Source organism: Colobus angolensis, unplaced genomic scaffold, assembly GCF_000951035.1.
Source record: "Colobus angolensis palliatus isolate OR3802 unplaced genomic scaffold, Cang.pa_1.0 Scaffold183, whole genome shotgun sequence".
Lineage (NCBI taxonomy): Eukaryota > Metazoa > Chordata > Mammalia > Primates > Cercopithecidae > Colobus > Colobus angolensis.
Genome location: NW_012114966.1, coordinates 1,905,164 through 1,921,450, shown reverse-complemented (window position 1 = coordinate 1,921,450; position 16,287 = coordinate 1,905,164). Strand labels below are relative to the sequence as shown.

Below are 16,287 nucleotides of genomic sequence, written 5' to 3'. Positions count from 1 at the left end.
GGGGGTGCAGCCCGCGCAGCTGGCCCAGCTGCAGCAGTCGCCGCCGCCCTCCATTCATTAAAAAAAAAAAAAAAAAAGGCAATAACAACCTCCACTGGAACCTCCACCCCTCTTTGTAAAAGAACGACGGCTCCTGGTGGAGCTTGAGCCAGTCCCAGCAATCACGGGTTAAGATCTTTTCCCGCCCCCCATTCATAAAAAATGGAGCGCAACGCATGCGCGCTCGCAGTCTCTTGTGCCCACCCATTCATAGAATCGCGAACGGCGCGCGTGCGCACTGGCGCTCCCTTCCCTCCCATTCATAAAAAAGCCATTTTCCCAGGCAGTGGTTGCAACATCGCCGCGGAGGTAGCGAGCTGAGCTGACAGCGCGGAGTTGGCGCTGTGGAGCACAGGGAGCCTTGCCGGTTCCTCCGGCCGGCGTCTGCGAGTACAGCGGCGGTTGCCTGCTCTGGCTCCAGGATTTAGACAGACATGGGGCGATGCTTGTGACCCTGCAGCTCCTCAAAGTAAGTCCATGGCCGGTTTTGGGACCTGAAACTGCCCCGCTCTGAGCGGCGACGCGACTCCCCCCTTGGGCTGGGGCAAATGGTGCGCTATTTCTAGGCGCGCCTCAGTGTTCCTTCCCTCAGCCTGCGCCTCCTTGAGTCGCTGCGGTGCGCCGCAGCTCCCTGACGCCCTCGGCCCGGCCGGCACGGCGCCGGGGGTGTTCACAGCCTGGCACCGCCGTTTCCGACCCCTGGGCATTGCCAAGCCCGGCTTCCCCGCCCTCTGCGACTCGGGAAGCCCCGTGCGTGTCCCGGGAGTTTGCTTCTGGCCTGGCCTCTTTCCTTCTGCCACCATCGCCTCGAACGCTGGAACGGGCGGCTCTGGGCTTGGTCAGGAGCCACCGTTTGGGTCGGGGGGCGCCCTCGCTCTGGGCGACTCGCTCAACTCCCAGCTCCGTGCCCACGGTGCCAGCTTTGCCGTATATCTCCCAGCCCGCCGCAGCGGCCTATGCTCGACGTAGATTTTTTTCCTTTTTCTTCGGAGCGGTGACGGACTGAATTCCCTCCCCTTCTGCCTCTCCTTCGATGGTCAGCGAGGGGCTGGCTCAGGACTGGGCATTTCTGCTCCCTCTCCTTGGCGAGGCGGTTCCTCGCCGTCTGACCTTTGCTCCGCTGCCGCATTTTATGCTGTGCAACTGCCTTGCAGTTGCCTTTTTCTTGCCTGGCCTCTGTAGGGCCTGAGGCTCCTCGGCCACCCTGTACCTCCCTCTCCCCGGGCACCGAGCCGTGCCAGGCCCCGGAGCCCCCAGGCCGCGCTGGGGCTGTGGTGGGGGCTGAAGGTGCGTTTACATAACGCCAGGCGTGTGGGAGCTGGAGGAAGAGGTTGCGAATGTAGGAGAGATAAGGCTCCTACTTTCCCTCCTTCCTTCTTGGTGGTACCAGGCTTGACATCACAGAGAAGAGAATAGATACGGTACGTTCTGAAAAATTCTGAATCGCCAAGACCCCAGGGACAGTGAGCAGGGTGAGGGCGGGTTTGGCTAGCCAGGGCAGCTGGAGCTTGGCTCCATCACTGGGTCCAAGGCTGTGCCCAGTTCCCCCTCCATGCAGACGATCAAAAAGCGTTTAGACAGTAGCTACTCTTGTGCAAGAAGACGGTTTCTCAATTCTCCTTGATTGGGGGCAGGGGGTTGTGGGCAGAAGAGGCAAGGGAGACGGAAAATGGTTGCATGGCTTATAGGGCTGAAGGATGGACAAGAGGGGCGAAATGGGCTGGAAGGGCTAGATGGTAGGCAGAGCAGGGAGCTGCTGGCTGCCTCTTTCACCAGCTGCTGGAGGGGCATCCATATTGCCAAGGCCTCTGTGAGGGCAGGAGGCCGCCTTCTGGCGCAGCAAGGCTTCGGTACCCCCCAGCGCCGTTAGTGCTGGAAAGAAGAGTGTACAGTGGGGTGACCAAACCTAGTGGCAGCCCCCTCTTTCCTGCCTCCGAATCACTGGCGTGATTCTCTCCAGTTTTGGGAGAGGCCAGACACACTGGAGGCCAAAGAACTTGCAGAGGGGCAGGAGCAAGCACTTGCCTGTCTCTGTAGCTGACCGAGGCACTAACCTCTCTGACAAGCCTCTCGGGATTCGAAACTGGAAGGTACAAGGCTCAGAGAAGTTGGGAACCGTGGGTTTATCAATCTCTTAATGAGCTCAGTCTGGCCTGAGGCCCTACCCAATATTGCATTGGTGGATTTCACAATGTTTAGAGTTCTCCAGATCTTCACACAAGTGGAGCATAAACATCTCTGAAATTTTCAGCTTTTTTTTTTTTTTTTTTTTTTTTTTTTTAGTGCGGGTGTCAGGAGGACTAGGAGAGGCAGGGCTGCGGTTAAAGATTTCTCTTTCTCTCTCTCTCTCTGTCTCCTAGAAGGGTGGGAAAGAACTAGTGGAGATGTCCAGTGTGAAATCACATTTTTTCTTTCCCATCCCTTGGGAGGATCCTCACGTGCCACCAGGCCTCCAGCAAATCCTAATGTGGTGAACAGGACATACACTTACCAACCAAGCCCAGTGGCCAGTTACGGGTGTAGGGTGGGGATTTTAGTAGCAGATTTCTGAAATCTCAATGGACAAATACTATGGTGAGGAGACTTTAAAGGCATCTGTTGGTTATCGAGAGTCACTCCCTTTTGGTGGAGTGTAAATGCCCTCTTGGCCCTTAGCCCTCCTGCCCAGACCCACGACCTTTTTCAGATCACCCTCTGAAATGGCCTCATCTCACTAAAGCTTTAGCTGGGGCTGGTGGGAGGAGACAGAACACATAGCAGGACAGAGGCTGTGGACAGGTGGATATTTGGAGCTTACGGATGTCATTTTCATTTTTTTTTATTATTATTTATTTATTTATTTAAAGACAGAGTCTTGCCCTGTCACCCAGGCTGGAGAGCAGTCGCACGATCTTGGCTCAATGCAACCTCCGCCTCCTAGATTCAAACAATTCTCCTGCCTCAGGAGCTGGAATTAAAGGTGTGCACCACCACACCCAGCTAATGTTTGTATTTTTAGTAGAGATAGGGTTTCACCATGTTGGCCAGGCTGGTCTCAAACTCCTGACCTCATGATCCGCCGACATCGGCCTCTCAAAGTGCTGGGATTACAGGCATGAGCCACCACACCCAGTCTCACATGTCATTTTTATTTGCATCCTCCCAGAATTGGTGGAAAGATGTGGCCCTTTGGAAATCTGGCCTGCCCAGTTCACACCCACCCATGACCCCAGCCCCAAAACCTGTGCCCAGAGGTTTGGCTGACTTTTGTGGATAATAAATGAAAGCAGTCTTTCAGTGCCAAATTTGAAAATCAGTGATTTAAAAATTAAGAGGAATAAAACTCATTAATACTTCCAGAAGTGACCTTTGAGCTGTGTGGCTCTGGGATTTAATACTTTGGTACCATATGTGGGGATTCCAGTTTCCAGGGCTGAAAGTCTCATGGTGTGACATGTTATAGCTCCCAGATTTGGGCCCCCACAGTGTTTTTCTGTCCTTGGGCTATCCTGTTAATGAGGGCCTGGGTGTTGGTGCCAAGGAGGCCTAGGAAGGAGCCCTCCCTCTTTATTCAGAAAAGTCCAGTGTTTCTTGGAGAATCATAGTGTTCCTTTTGGTTCTAAATCCAGAGTGTTTGTCATCTGGCCTCTACTTAGGTGGCAGTTCCCTTGTGATGACAACCTGGCTAAGGATTCTTGCCGAGGCCTCTGAATTTGGAGATAAGGTTGAAAATTTGGGGTTTTGTATGTAGACATGAGTTTTTAAGGAAGGGAAATGGCCAGAGTGGAGAAGGTTCTATTTCATGGCCAACCTTATCTCCCTGAGAGGAGAAAACAGTAACTCATTAGAATATATTTTTGCTCTTTCAAAAGAGCCAGGGGAAGGTGAATGAACAACTTTTGGAAAGCTGTATTGCCCCTTCCAGACCAAGCCAGGGGCCTGGACAGAGCAGATGAGTGACTAGGCAAACCTGCTAAGCATGGCCTTAGTTTCCCCATCTGCACAGTAGAGAAAATAAACTCCTCCCAAGGGGACAGGGGGCCAGCAGAACTGCTAGTGAGCGGCCAGGACTAGGGCCATGCTCATTGTTATTATTGAGCTCCTAGGAGGAGGGCCTGGTTTTAAGGGTGCCCCCTTCCTGCACAGGAGGTGTGGGGTGTTGCATGATGTAAGAGGGAGGGTATTCTTGGCTCTCAGGGGTCTGGGGCCACCCTGCAGATCCGGACAGCTGACAAGGCTGGGGAATGTATCCGGGACATGTGGCTGGGCTTAAGAGACTCCACAGTTCAGCTGTGATCACGATTGTTCTTTCCAAGGACAGGCCCCAGTCAGTGAAGGAAGCAAGGGCACAGGGGAGGGAGCACAGATGTGCTGGATCTAGCAGAGGAGGGAAGGGGCCCTTCGGGGCAGGTGGCCACTTGCAGAAGAGTGGTTTCCCTTGTCAGTAGTCTTTCTTTTTCTGGTTGGGGGAAGGGGAAGTCATTTCCTGCTCCTGTCCCAGGAGTAAGCTAAAATCTATTATTGTAAGTTCATTTCTTGGTGGAGGGTAAGGAGACAAATAATAAGATCTTAGTGTCTGTGGGAGGAAGCCCCGCCTTAGGAGTCTAGGGTTCTGGTCCCACCCAGACCTGGACTTGGCCAATAGTTCCCAAACCATGCCAGTGGTTAACAGGCTCCTTCTGACTCCTTCTTTACTGACTCTTGGCTTCTAATCCTTCTTTATGGGAATCTGGGCAGACAGTTAAGGCAGTAATACAGTGAAGCAAAAACTTGAAGCTGATTAAAGAGCCCAAAGTCCAGCAAGATTCCCACCATTCCGTGTGCTCGGGCTTTGGAGCTCAGTTGGTTGTGAAAGAGGGAAGAGAAGAGGCTGGAACCGGTAACTGGTGGTAGGATGAAGTGATGAAAACCAACCATTTTCTTTTGTGATCTCTTAACAGATTGTGGCCAGAGGTGAGCTTCTTAGTGCTGGTGCTGGGGGAAGGAAGAGAAGGATTCCCAGACAAATCCAGCTGCCCAAATGCTTTATTCTCCCACTGGGGCCATTCTCAGCAGAGATTTTCTTTGTAGGGTATAGGGAGGGGCAAGTCCTCTGCTTCCCTCAGCATCCCTCCCCCTCTTTTTAAAGTCCTTTTAAAGTAATAAGTCATCATTTGGTTGTAGCTTAATTAGCTAAACTGTGATAGTGTCACAAAGAACCAAGCTCTAGTGGTGGGCAGGCTCTCTGGCCGCCTAGAGACCTTTATTCTGAGTTGTTTAAAGGGTTAAACAACCTTCACTGAAATAACCTGCTGAGACGGAATGGGGCAGTGCTCAAACTACCCATTCATTCACAGCCTCTTGCCAGTTTGTCATTAGCTGACCTGTAGCTTTCAAAGTACAACTGTCAGGTTTTCCCAATATTTCCCAACTCACCTCACTAGGGTAAGTCAAGGGGAGGGTGTGGGTGGGTGGGATTAGGCATCCCCTGCTCAGTTGTGCAGACATTTAACGTGCCTCTTGATTCTTTTCAGCCAGCCTGTATTGAGCGGTCTGCAGCCTGATGCTCAGCCCCCTCCCCACAGGTACAAATGCAGTGAGTGTCAGACTGGCTGGCTCTGGGCTCCCAGACCCGCCAAGCAGCAAATACGGTGTTGGGTGTTCTAGGGATTTTGATATCCTGCTGATTCAGTGTTCTAGGACTCTCTGTGCCCTGGCTCCCTCCCTTCCTCACAGACCTGGACCAGGGAAGCCCCATCACTGAAGGTACCCTAGGGACCCTTAAGTTCAACTTGATAGGTAGGGAGGAGTAGAGATTGCTTTCCACCCCAGGGTTTCCTTTTGGGGACTGATCTGTAATAAACTCCTACAAGTGAAATCCATTCAACTATAAGAAAACTAAAAATGAAGCTGGGTGTGGTGACTCACGTAAATGCCAGCACTTTGGGAGGCTGAGGCAGGCGGATTAGCTGAGGTCAGGAGTTCAAGACCAGCCTGACCAACATGGAGAAACCCCATCTCTACTAAAAATACAAAATTAGCTGGACATGGTCACACATGCCTGTAATTCCAGCTACTCGGGAGGCTGAGAATCGTTTGAACCTGGGAGGCGGAGCATGTCGTGTGCCAAGATCGTGCCATTGCACTCCAGCCTGGGCAAAAGAAAGGCAAAACTCCATCTCAAAAAACAAAGAAAATTAAAAATGAAACCACTTTTAAGACAGGGATGACACATAACACTAAACTGGAAGTGAAGAGAACTTGAATTCTGAGCCTTCCTTGAATGAGAGAGATTACAAACCCCCACAGCCTTCACTCTCCACACTGAAAATTCCCCTCCCTGGGGTTCAGGCTGATGTAAGCCCGTCTAGCTTTCCTTCCCTGGTGGTTGCATTGCAGAGCCCTAGGATGTTCTGATGATGTTCTGTGAGGGCTGGAGGAGTCCATGGTTCTGAAAGTGATGGCACTTTCATGCCTTCCCATGAATTCCCAGAGGTTATGGAGAGCTTCTGCAAGTCATTGTAAGTCAGGGCGGAGACGTGAATATTTCAGCCTCTGAAGCCTCTGCTGTCTTGGTTCAAGTCCTGCTCTGGTCACTTGCTAGCTCTATGACCCTTTGTGCTTCCATTTCTTCTCTGTAAAATGGGTACTCCCCTGAAGTATGGTGAGAATTAAATGAGAAAATAAATCACTGAGGGCTTAGCACAGAGCCTGGCACCAAGAAATGTTTCATAAATATTAGCCGCTTCCATAATTATTATTTATTATTATTAGAAGGTTGAGTGGAGGGAGGTAAAAGTCCCTTCCCTCTTGCCAGTTCCTAAGAGTACCACCTAAACTTCATAGAGGTGCTTCTTTGGCTAAGTGGAGTGCTGGGTTTGTTTCTCTGTCCAGTGTCTTCCAAATTGGCCATCAGTATCTTCCAAACTGCCTAAATGAGGCAAAGCCTCCTTTCTCCTATTTACATCATAAATCTCTTACTTCCTTGCAGGGGAAGCAGAGAGCACATACTAAACCTGCACTTAAGATTGTCAGCACTGCTCAGAGTGGAGGGCGGGTGTTTCTCAGTGAGTCGAGATTGATCTACCAAATCAACTGAGAGTTGGTTTTTCTTTTTCTTTCTTTTTTTTTTTTTTCCCTTGAGACGCAGTCTTGCTCTGTCGCCCAGGCTAGAGTGCAGTGGTGCGATCTTGGCTCACTGCAAGCTCCGCCTCCCAAGTAACTGGGATTACAGGTGCCTGCCACCACGCCTGGCTAATTTTTGTATTTTTAGTAGAGATGGGGTTTCACCCTGTTGGTCAGGCTGGTCTCAAACTCCTGACCTCAAGTGATCCTCCTGCCTTGACCTCCCAAAATGCTGAGATTACAGGCGTGAGCCACTGTGCCAGACCTTCTTTCTTTTCTTTCTTTTTTCTTTTCTTTTTCTTTCTTTCTTTTTTTTTTTTTTTGAGAAATCATTTAGCTGTGCTGAGGGGTTATTAAATAGGCAGCTCAGAAAATTGTTTTTCTTTGTCAGCCAAATAAATTCAGCAGAGGTTCTTGGATCTCTGATTTGGTTTTTGCTGAGCTGGTGGTTGAAAGGAATCCTACTACATCAGGGTTATGGAAGGGAAGATACATTTTATAATATGCCCAATGGAGCCATTGGATGCGGCATCATCCCCAGAGAGCCGAGTCATCGTGGGCCAAGCTCCCATCCCCATGTCTGGCCTCAACTGCAGGCCCAGATGTTGACAGCTGTCTCTGGAGGGTTATGGGAGCCTGTGAATGCCAACATCCCCGTTGCCTGCAGTGGCTGCTCCCATCCTGGCTTCCTGGTGGGACTTTTCCATGAATTGGGGAATCTGCCTTCTGATTCCAAGGCCTATTAAAATTTCTGAGCATTGCCCATTTCTTTTGCTTTATCTGTAGGAAATGTGGCTGTTTTTAAAGAACCTCACAAAAAAAAAAAAAAAAAAAGAAGTGAATCTGCTCAAGGGAAGGGCGTATTTTACTTTCTCCCACAGCATGGCCAGACCCAATCCTTGTCCTGAGAGACAAAACCCAACTATATGGAGCAATAGAAGCTTCAGACAGCTGCCTACATTGTGTTGGCAGGACCCTGAATATTCCTGACGTGGGTTTCTGGAACAAGGGAATCATGTTATCATTGTCCAGGGGTGAGGGTTCTGGCTGGTGCTGGAGAATCTTATCCATGGCGTTTTTTATTCTTAGGCCTTTCCTCCAGGCACCATCCTCAGTGCTGGACCTTGGGCTCCTAACCCTGGCCTCTTGCCCCAAACTCATTTATTCTAGAAGCAAGGCCTTGGAACCCCTATTGACAGTAAGTGGGTAGGCTGAGGTAGCTTCCCTGGAGTTCCTACCCTGTCGTCAGCCTGATCCTTGGAAAAACTCCTCTCCATAAATGCTTACTTGCATTCCCTCTCTCCAGCCCTGACCACAGGATCTCCACGGGAGGCTGCTTTGGCAAAGTGGCTACTCTTTGGTGGCAGACCTGCCAGAAACTTAAGGCAAACTCTGCCACAAGGAAGTCACCAATTCGAAGGTGATGCTCTGGTTTCATCCGAAGAGAACATGGGGGCAGGCACTGCCACTAGGTAGGCTTTCTCCAAGACAGGAAAAACAAAGCGTGTAAAGAAATACCAGCATCCTTTTAAGTAGGCAGGGCCATGGGAGCAAAGCCAATAGTTGATGCCCTGCGTGAATGGGAAATACCAGTTGACTGAGCATTGAACCTTGCAGAAAAGACTGGATGCTTTTTGGATTTAGCAGTGTAAGTGATATACAGACTGGAGCCCTGTGGATAGCCCCCTTTTATCCCCTTCATAAACTTTCATCTAGAGCTAGCTTTTTATTTTAGACAGGTTCTAGATAAACGTAACATCAGAGGGGCAGGATCAGCTCTTCTAATGAGAACATCATTAGCATCTTGATGCAAATTTAGTAAATGCAAAAGCATTTACTAAAACCCCACCCCAGAATACATTAATCCAATGACCTTTTTTTGGTTTTGTTTTAAAGACTTATCTTTCTCTTCTTCCTCCCCATTCCCTGGGGTTCTTAAGATTGGGGTGGAATCTTCCCAGAGTGTAATCTTTCCCTTGGATTCCAAATTGTGTCCCCTTGAGCAGAGACCTCTGTCTTGACCTTCTGCTGCTATTTCTTTAAATTGATCTCCAGCAGAATTCCAACTGTAAAGGTCAGCAGGCAAGGAAATGGCACTTCTAATAGAAAACAATGTGCACTTTCTAAATTTGAACCAAGCCGTTTCCGCTCTTTGATTTAAGTGACTTCCTGGGGTTCCGTGTCAGGCACTGCAGTTGAATCTCTGGCTGGATTCCAACTTAAAATTGCACTCTCTCGGTGAAATTAGAAACTGATCCAGGGTTGGCTTAGCTATTCTAGTAAATAGCATTTAGGCTGAATGTTCAGCTCAGCACTTGGAAATGGGTGATGTGAGTGCCCCTTGAGAGGATTTCCCATCCAAGTTGTCAGAAGCTGACATACCTAGGGATTATTAGCCACTGCAGGTTGCTGCTCTTAAGAAGTGGTAGTAATAAGTTAATATTCCTGGATGTGCAGGCATCAGATAACAGTCCTTCTCTTGTGAATATCTGAAATAAAGGGCTTGTTAATCCAGCTGAAAAAGTCCATGGGAACATCCAGAGGTGTCTGTTGAGTTCACTACATTGTCCCCAGTACCTGGCACAGTGCTTGGCAGGAAGTGCTTATTAGTGCTCAGGAGATCTAAGCTTACTCCCTGGGGCAGCGATAAATTGTTGCTGCATGCCAGGTAATATGCTAGGTAATAGATAGTATTTTCTCATTTAATCCTCACAAGAGCCCATTTTACAGATGACAAGACCAAAACCTAAGGCACAGAGATGAAAGAACTCATTCATAGCAATATTGCTAGGCCAAAGTGGGAATCGAATTTGAGTCTGGTTCCAGATCCTGTGTTTATATCTACTGAGCTATGTATCTTAACTAAGGAGCATGTTTCACAGTGACTAAGAGAATGAAATCAGGCTGCCCGGGTTTGAGTCCTACTCCTGATAGTTTTGGATAGTTTTGTTTGATTTTGGACAAATTAATCTTTTCTGTAAATAGAAAAGGGGGATAATAGTAGTTACGTTTTAGGCTTATCATGAAGTCAAAGACTTAATGTATATGGTGCTTAGGAGAGCACCTCTGTCTTAAGTGCTCAGGAAGTATTATTTCCACCACTGACTTCTTGTCATTATTAATCATCTAAGCTTGGAAGTCACTGGAAAGTCTACACAGTGATTTTAGTTCCTATTTCAATTGGGCGGCTCCCAAGGACCTGATGTGGGGGGATGAGGTATTAGCAGGCCACATACTGATGCCTGGAATCCATTCTCTCTTCCTTTTCCCCACCCCACCCCCAGGGCCCCTAGAAGCCTGTTTCTCCATACAGTCCAGGACCTCCAGCCCCATGGAGCCCCCGATCCCACAGAGCGCCCCCTTGACTCCCAGCTCAGTCATGGTCCAGCCCCTTCTTGACAGCCGGATGTCCCACAGCCGGCTCCAGCACCCACTCACCATCCTACCCATTGACCAGATGAAGACCAGCCACGTGGAGAACGACTACATAGACAACCCTGGCCTGGCCCCCACCACCGGCCCAAAGCGGACCCGGGGCGGGGCCCCAGAGCTGGCCCCGACGCCCGCCCGCTGTGACCAGGACGTCACCCACCACTGGATCTCCTTCAGCGGGCGCCCCAGCTCTGTGAGCAGCAGCAGCAGCACATCCTCCGACCAGCGGCTCTTAGACCACATGGCACCACCACCCGTGGCCGACCAGGCCTCACCAAGAGCTGTGCGCATCCAGCCCAAGGTGGTCCACTGCAAGCCGCTGGACCTCAAGGGCCCAGCGGTCCCATCGGAGCTGGACAAGCACTTCTTGCTGTGCGAGGCCTGTGGGAAGTGTAAATGCAAGGAGTGTGCGTCCCCCCGGACGTTGCCCTCCTGCTGGGTCTGCAACCAGGAGTGCCTGTGCTCAGCCCAGACCCTGGTCAACTATGGCACGTGCATGTGTCTGGTGCAGGGCATCTTCTACCACTGCACGAATGAGGACGATGAGGGCTCCTGCGCTGACCACCCCTGCTCCTGCTCCCGCTCCAACTGCTGCGCCCGCTGGTCCTTCATGGGTGCTCTCTCCGTGGTGCTACCCTGCCTGCTGTGCTACCTGCCTGCCACCGGCTGCGTGAAGCTGGCCCAGCGTGGCTACGACCGTCTGCGCCGCCCTGGTTGCCGCTGCAAGCACACGAACAGCGTCATCTGCAAAGCAGCCAGCGGGGATGCCAAGACCAGCAGGCCCGACAAGCCTTTCTGACAGTTTTTGTCGAAGCCCCAGTGCTCCGCCTGGAAACCTGGTTCTCTTCTGACATCTAAGAAGACTGCAGCAAGGTCAGAGGTTTTAGTCTTCTGAGGCTGACCTTGCTAGTCTGCCCACTCCCTACCCTCAGCTTCGGAAAATACAGAGACCACCACCACCTACCCTGTATTCCCCAAGACGATGAAGAAGCACTTTGGGGCTTTTTTTTCAGGGTCCTGGAACTTTGTGTCAAACAGACAATGCAGGGGCAGGGTGTGGTTTTGGGGGGAATTTTTCTTTTTCAGAAGACGGAACACAGATGTGGACACATATCCGGAAGCTGCAGCTGCTTGAATGCCTTCCCAACCCCTCCTTCTCCCTCCCTCCCTCTTTTCCATTGTCTGGCTCTCACAGGAGCTAGCTGCCTGGGAGGAATTAACTGAGTACCAGGGTACCTTTAAAGAAGACCCTTGGAGTTTTCTGTACCTTCTTCTCCCCCATCTCACTCCACCCCACTTTGTCCCTGATGTCTTGGGGAAGGTGTAGAACACCCTAGCAGTTCCTATTGTATATACTTGGGAGCCACTGAGAACAGAGGACGGCCAGTGAGTCCAAGCTCATTCCTCCTTCTGCCTCCCCGGAGCCACAGGATGGATTTAGGAGCCACTGCTCAGTGCACTTCTCCCTTCTAACTGCATCAACTAACTCTTGGGGGTGTTCTGCCCACCACACCATCCTTCGGTTCTTACCGAGTCACAGACTCGCCTGCCCACTACGTGTCCTGGGTTCTCTCTACTCAGATCCCTTCCAGAAACTTTATATGGGTAGAGGAAGCCAGGGCGGCAAATGCGAGACCAAATATCATTTTGCCAATGAGTCTGAGGCTGTGGTCTCTAGATCCAGTCGCTATGTTTTTATAGAATAATTCAACCAGATGATAACGGTGTTTTAAAAAATAATAACAAAACAACTTGTTTCCTTTTGGGCCACCCCCAGGAAGGGCTGATTTCAAAATCTGGGGGCGAGCAACCTCAAGGAACACAATTTCCCTCCCCGTCAACAAGAGGATTTTAACAGCAAAGAAGAGAGGCAGCACCTCCCATTGGCAGAATGACCGCTGAGCCAGGCTGGGTTTGGGTTTCTTCTCTTCTGATTCTGCTGCTCACTGTCATAGCCTTTTGTGTATAGTGATGTGTCTGTATCTTTAATGTAAATAGAGAGATGATGAAAAAAGAGTCTATTTTAGTGTTAGGAAGCCAGCCCCAGCAGGGGAGTTGGAAGAGCGTGGGGAGAGGGTAGGGGAAAGGTTTTTCCAGGGGCCACTGGGTTTGAGCCCTGCTTTTGTGCACAGCCACACCACCCTCTCCCGACAGCCCTCAAAGACGTAGCAACCCTTTCTCTCAAGGTGCTAAAGGACTCAGAAGGTGCAGCACGTCCAGTGGGTAGGTACTTGTTGCATGCAAAAGCTGTAGTGTATCTGGTCCTTCCTCCCCAGCCGTTGTGTGGGGTTTTTGCTTTGTGTGTGGTATTTTGTTTTCCCCTCTAATGAGAGGGCATGGCCTGAGTCAGAAGAGCTACCCCAGGTGCAGCTGGAAGTGCATGAGGCAGAGTGTCCGTAGCATTTCCAGTTTGTTCTGTAGGAACAGAGGTGCCTCCAGGAAGGAGGTAGCGAGGTGGGTAGCTATGGTAGGCATGCACCTAATGCTTCTCAAGGACTTCTTTTTTCCTTCTTGAAGACTAGTAGTAACATCTTATGATTTAGAGTAAGTTAATTGTAACCATAGGTATTTATTGATTGGAGGAAGGGAGGGTCATATTATTTTCGGCTTTATTTATATAACATTTGCTAGCTTGTAAAAGGCGAATGTGAAATATTGCATCTGCATTTTCCAAGGCTGATTCATGTAGCTACTCTTGCCACAGTTGTGACAGATGTATGGATGTTCTTGAACATTTCAGAGGGAGTGGTAGGAAAGAAACACATTCGGCCAACCACTTATACGAATTGAATGTATCAGAAGTGTACTGAAGGGACTGGAGATGGTTTTCCTCAGATGAGGTGGCCCCAAAATCGATAGTGCACATGTGCACGCTTTCTGCAAGGCCTCAGAACTTTTCCCGGGGCCCCTCCCTCAAATTGTCTCCATGAGAAACTTGACCCAGTTGCACTTTGGTGATCTTGGTGGTCTACACACCCGTTCTGTGGAGAGTCGATTTACATAAGCTGTGTATACACACACATACACACACACACACACACACACACACACACACACACACCCCTACCCCACACTGACCGTCTACAGACAGAGACCCTATTTCCTGGCAAACGACCTCCTGAACCCTGACTTTTTGTGTACATACTTGTAAACACGGATTTTTCTGGGTTTTGGTTTGCTTTTTCTTTTTTTTCCCCCTGCCCATGTTCTAGCTTGTTCTTCTTGGTTTGCTTTCAACCTGCTTGATGGATGTCTGCAGAGTGCTCTCTAAGAGTCCACCTCAGTGCCCTGTGTGCTCGGTGGTCATGGGAAGGAGCGAAGGAACCATCCTTGGTTCTCCCAGCTTGGTTGTGTAGCAATCCCTCGGCATTGTTTTTCTCAGCTTCTTGGCAAAAATTAAAAAAAAAAAAAAATAAAAAAAATAAACTGGCTTGCCTGTGGACCCTCCCCAGCTCTGGGATCTGGGGCCAGTCAAGAGCCACGGAGGGACCCAGCACTCAGAGACACGACACACATGTGTAGCTGCTTCTGGCTGAGTGTGTTTCCTGTCACCAATGGCCTGTTTGGCTGGATGGTGCCTCGGCTTGACCTTTTTTGAAAAGTGCTGGTTAGTTCCCGCCCCTGTTAAACCTGGGGTGGTGGGTGGGGGTTCTGCCTTAACTGTAGGGGCAGCTGGGATCCAGGACGCTTCCAGGGGGCTTTGGCTGCCCGTGTTTATGAAGGACAGCGCTTCCACGAGCACCCTGAGAACTGGGTCTTGGGTAGCAAAGCCTTCCCAGATAAAAGATGGGCACAACTAAGGCTTTCCCAAGCAGAAAGGGGGTGAAGACCAATCCCTTCCTTTGGTACGCACCCCCTCACAGCTGAGATGGAAGACATGGCTGGTTCTTTCAGCCTTGTGGAGTCTGTCAATCGCCATCATACCTCGAGTGAGGCCCAGCTAGATAATGACTTGTCCAAGATGGCACACGTGGAAAGTGTTGATCTGCACCTGAACCCGGATGACTGTCACCTTGAAGTATCCCGTTCTTCCGTGCTGTGTCAGGAAGTGTCTGGCGGGTGTGCGCAGCACAGCTCTACACTGTACAATTCACTAGGGCATCCTGCGAGCCTCACCAGCCTTCTGGTTCATGCCTTTGACAAGCATTTTTGTGCCCTCTCTGCTTACTGTGACAGTCAGTGATGAATCTTGCGTTGCCATTTTCTGCTGTGGGTAACTGCGTGCGGTGTCTTGCTTTGCTTTCCCTTCTCACTGTCCCACAGCTTGGTTTCATGTTACAAACAGAAAAGCTCGAGGCTCCCACCCCGCCACATCCCGACTTCATTTCCCCCTCACTGTAGCGCATTTCCGCCCCACCACAAAGTTGCCACAGAAGGTTTTCTTTGTATAGAATATTTATTTTGAAGCTCTATTTTAATAGTATTTATTTTAGAAAGTCTACTATTGTAAGAGTTCTTCTGTTTGTGAAGAAAAAAACAAGTTAAAAACTGAATGTACTGATTTAGAAAATATATATAAATATATATTGTTAAATATACACGGGACTGCTGTTTCTGGTGTGTGTGTGTTCGTTCACTTCCCTGGCCTCTTCACCCAGCAAGGCCTCAAGTTTGAGAATAAGCCGCTACTGAAAGGGCACTGAAAGGGGAAGAGAAGATAGGGCTTCGGGGGCTGGGCAATCCCTTCTCCCCTCTCTGGGACGACCATAGAACCATCGGAGGAAAGCTGCTCTTCATTATGAAGCCAAATACTACCAGGAGCTGCTAGAGCCTCCTTCCTAGGCAAGCTGTCCCCTAAACTGGAGTGTGCTGCAGATGGACAGCAAAGCTTCAAAACTGGGAAGAGGTAGAGGGGGGAAAAGGGTCAGCTGACCTGTCCGTTCCTCTCCCTTTATGTCCTGATTGCCCCCAAATTAGGTTTTCACACACATGAACACACACATACATGCTTCAAGGAACCAAATAGAAAAGGCCATTGTCATTTCCTTATTTTCACAGAATTGGTGGGTATTGCACAAAACTAGTCCTTTCAGCCTCGAAAGCCTTCTATCCATTTCATGACCTTCTAATGTACCTTCCTTCTGTTTTTTGTTTGAGACAAGAGTCCCAGGCCGGAGTGCAGTGGAGTGATCTCACTCACTGCAACCTCCACCTCCAGTGCTCAAGCGATTCCCTTGTTTCAGACTACCGAGTAGCTGGGATTATAGGCATGCACCCATGCCTGGCTAATTTTCTGTATTTTTAGTAGAGACAGGGTTTCACCATGTTGGCAAGGCTGGTCTCGAACTCCTGAGTTCAAGTGATCTGCCCGCCTCTGCCTCCCAAAGTGCTGGGGTTACAGGTGTGAGCCACCATGCCCAGCCAGCATTTTCCTTCTGATTCCCTTGTGCCCCCATCCGCCACCAGTGCACTCAAACTTTAGACCCAGCCACTTCTCAATTTACATACCTATGGGAACTTTTTTTTTTCAAGACTGAGTTTTGCTCTGTTGCCCAGGCTGGAGTACAGTGGCACAATCTCGGCTCACTGCAACCTCCACCTCCCAGGTTCAAGCAATTCTTGTGCCTCCCGAGTAGCTGAGACTACAGGTGCACACCAGCGTGCCCAACTAATTTTTGTATTTTTGGTAGAGACGGGGCTTCACCATATTGGCCAGGCTGGTCTTGAACTCCTGACCTCATGATCCACCCACCTCAGCCTCCCAAAGTGCTGGGATTACAGGCGTGAGCCACC

General features: G+C 49.9%; 1 protein-coding gene across 4 annotated transcripts; it reads left to right on the top strand.

The window, feature by feature from the left end:
* The first annotated feature begins 297 nt into the window (after nt 1-297).
* Nucleotides 298-15,107, top strand: SPRY4 (sprouty homolog 4 (Drosophila)). 4 transcript variants are annotated; one of them, XM_011939730.1, is made up of 3 exons: nt 298-508; nt 5,532-5,582; nt 10,407-15,107. In XM_011939730.1, the coding sequence occupies exons 2-3, from the start codon at nt 5,561-5,563 to the stop codon at nt 11,351-11,353; spliced, it is 969 nt and encodes a 322-aa protein (XP_011795120.1). In that variant the 5' UTR covers nt 298-508; nt 5,532-5,560; the 3' UTR covers nt 11,354-15,107. The 4 variants fall into 4 exon arrangements, with proteins under 4 accessions (XP_011795120.1, XP_011795121.1, XP_011795122.1 ...); XM_011939732.1 differs by lacking the exon at nt 298-508 and adding an exon at nt 933-1,460 and having other exon boundaries at nt 5,532-5,593; XM_011939731.1 differs by lacking the exon at nt 5,532-5,582.
* The last annotated feature ends 1,180 nt before the right edge of the window (nt 15,108-16,287 follow it).

Excerpts from the sequence above, each read along its gene's own strand:
- SPRY4 (XM_011939730.1), top strand. The coding sequence starts at position 5,561 with ATGCTCAGCCCCCTCCCCACAG. Across the intron at positions 5,583-10,406 it reads GCTCAGCCCCCTCCCCACAG|GGCCCCTAGAAGCCTGTTTC; the intron begins GTACAAATGCAG and ends CCCCACCCCCAG.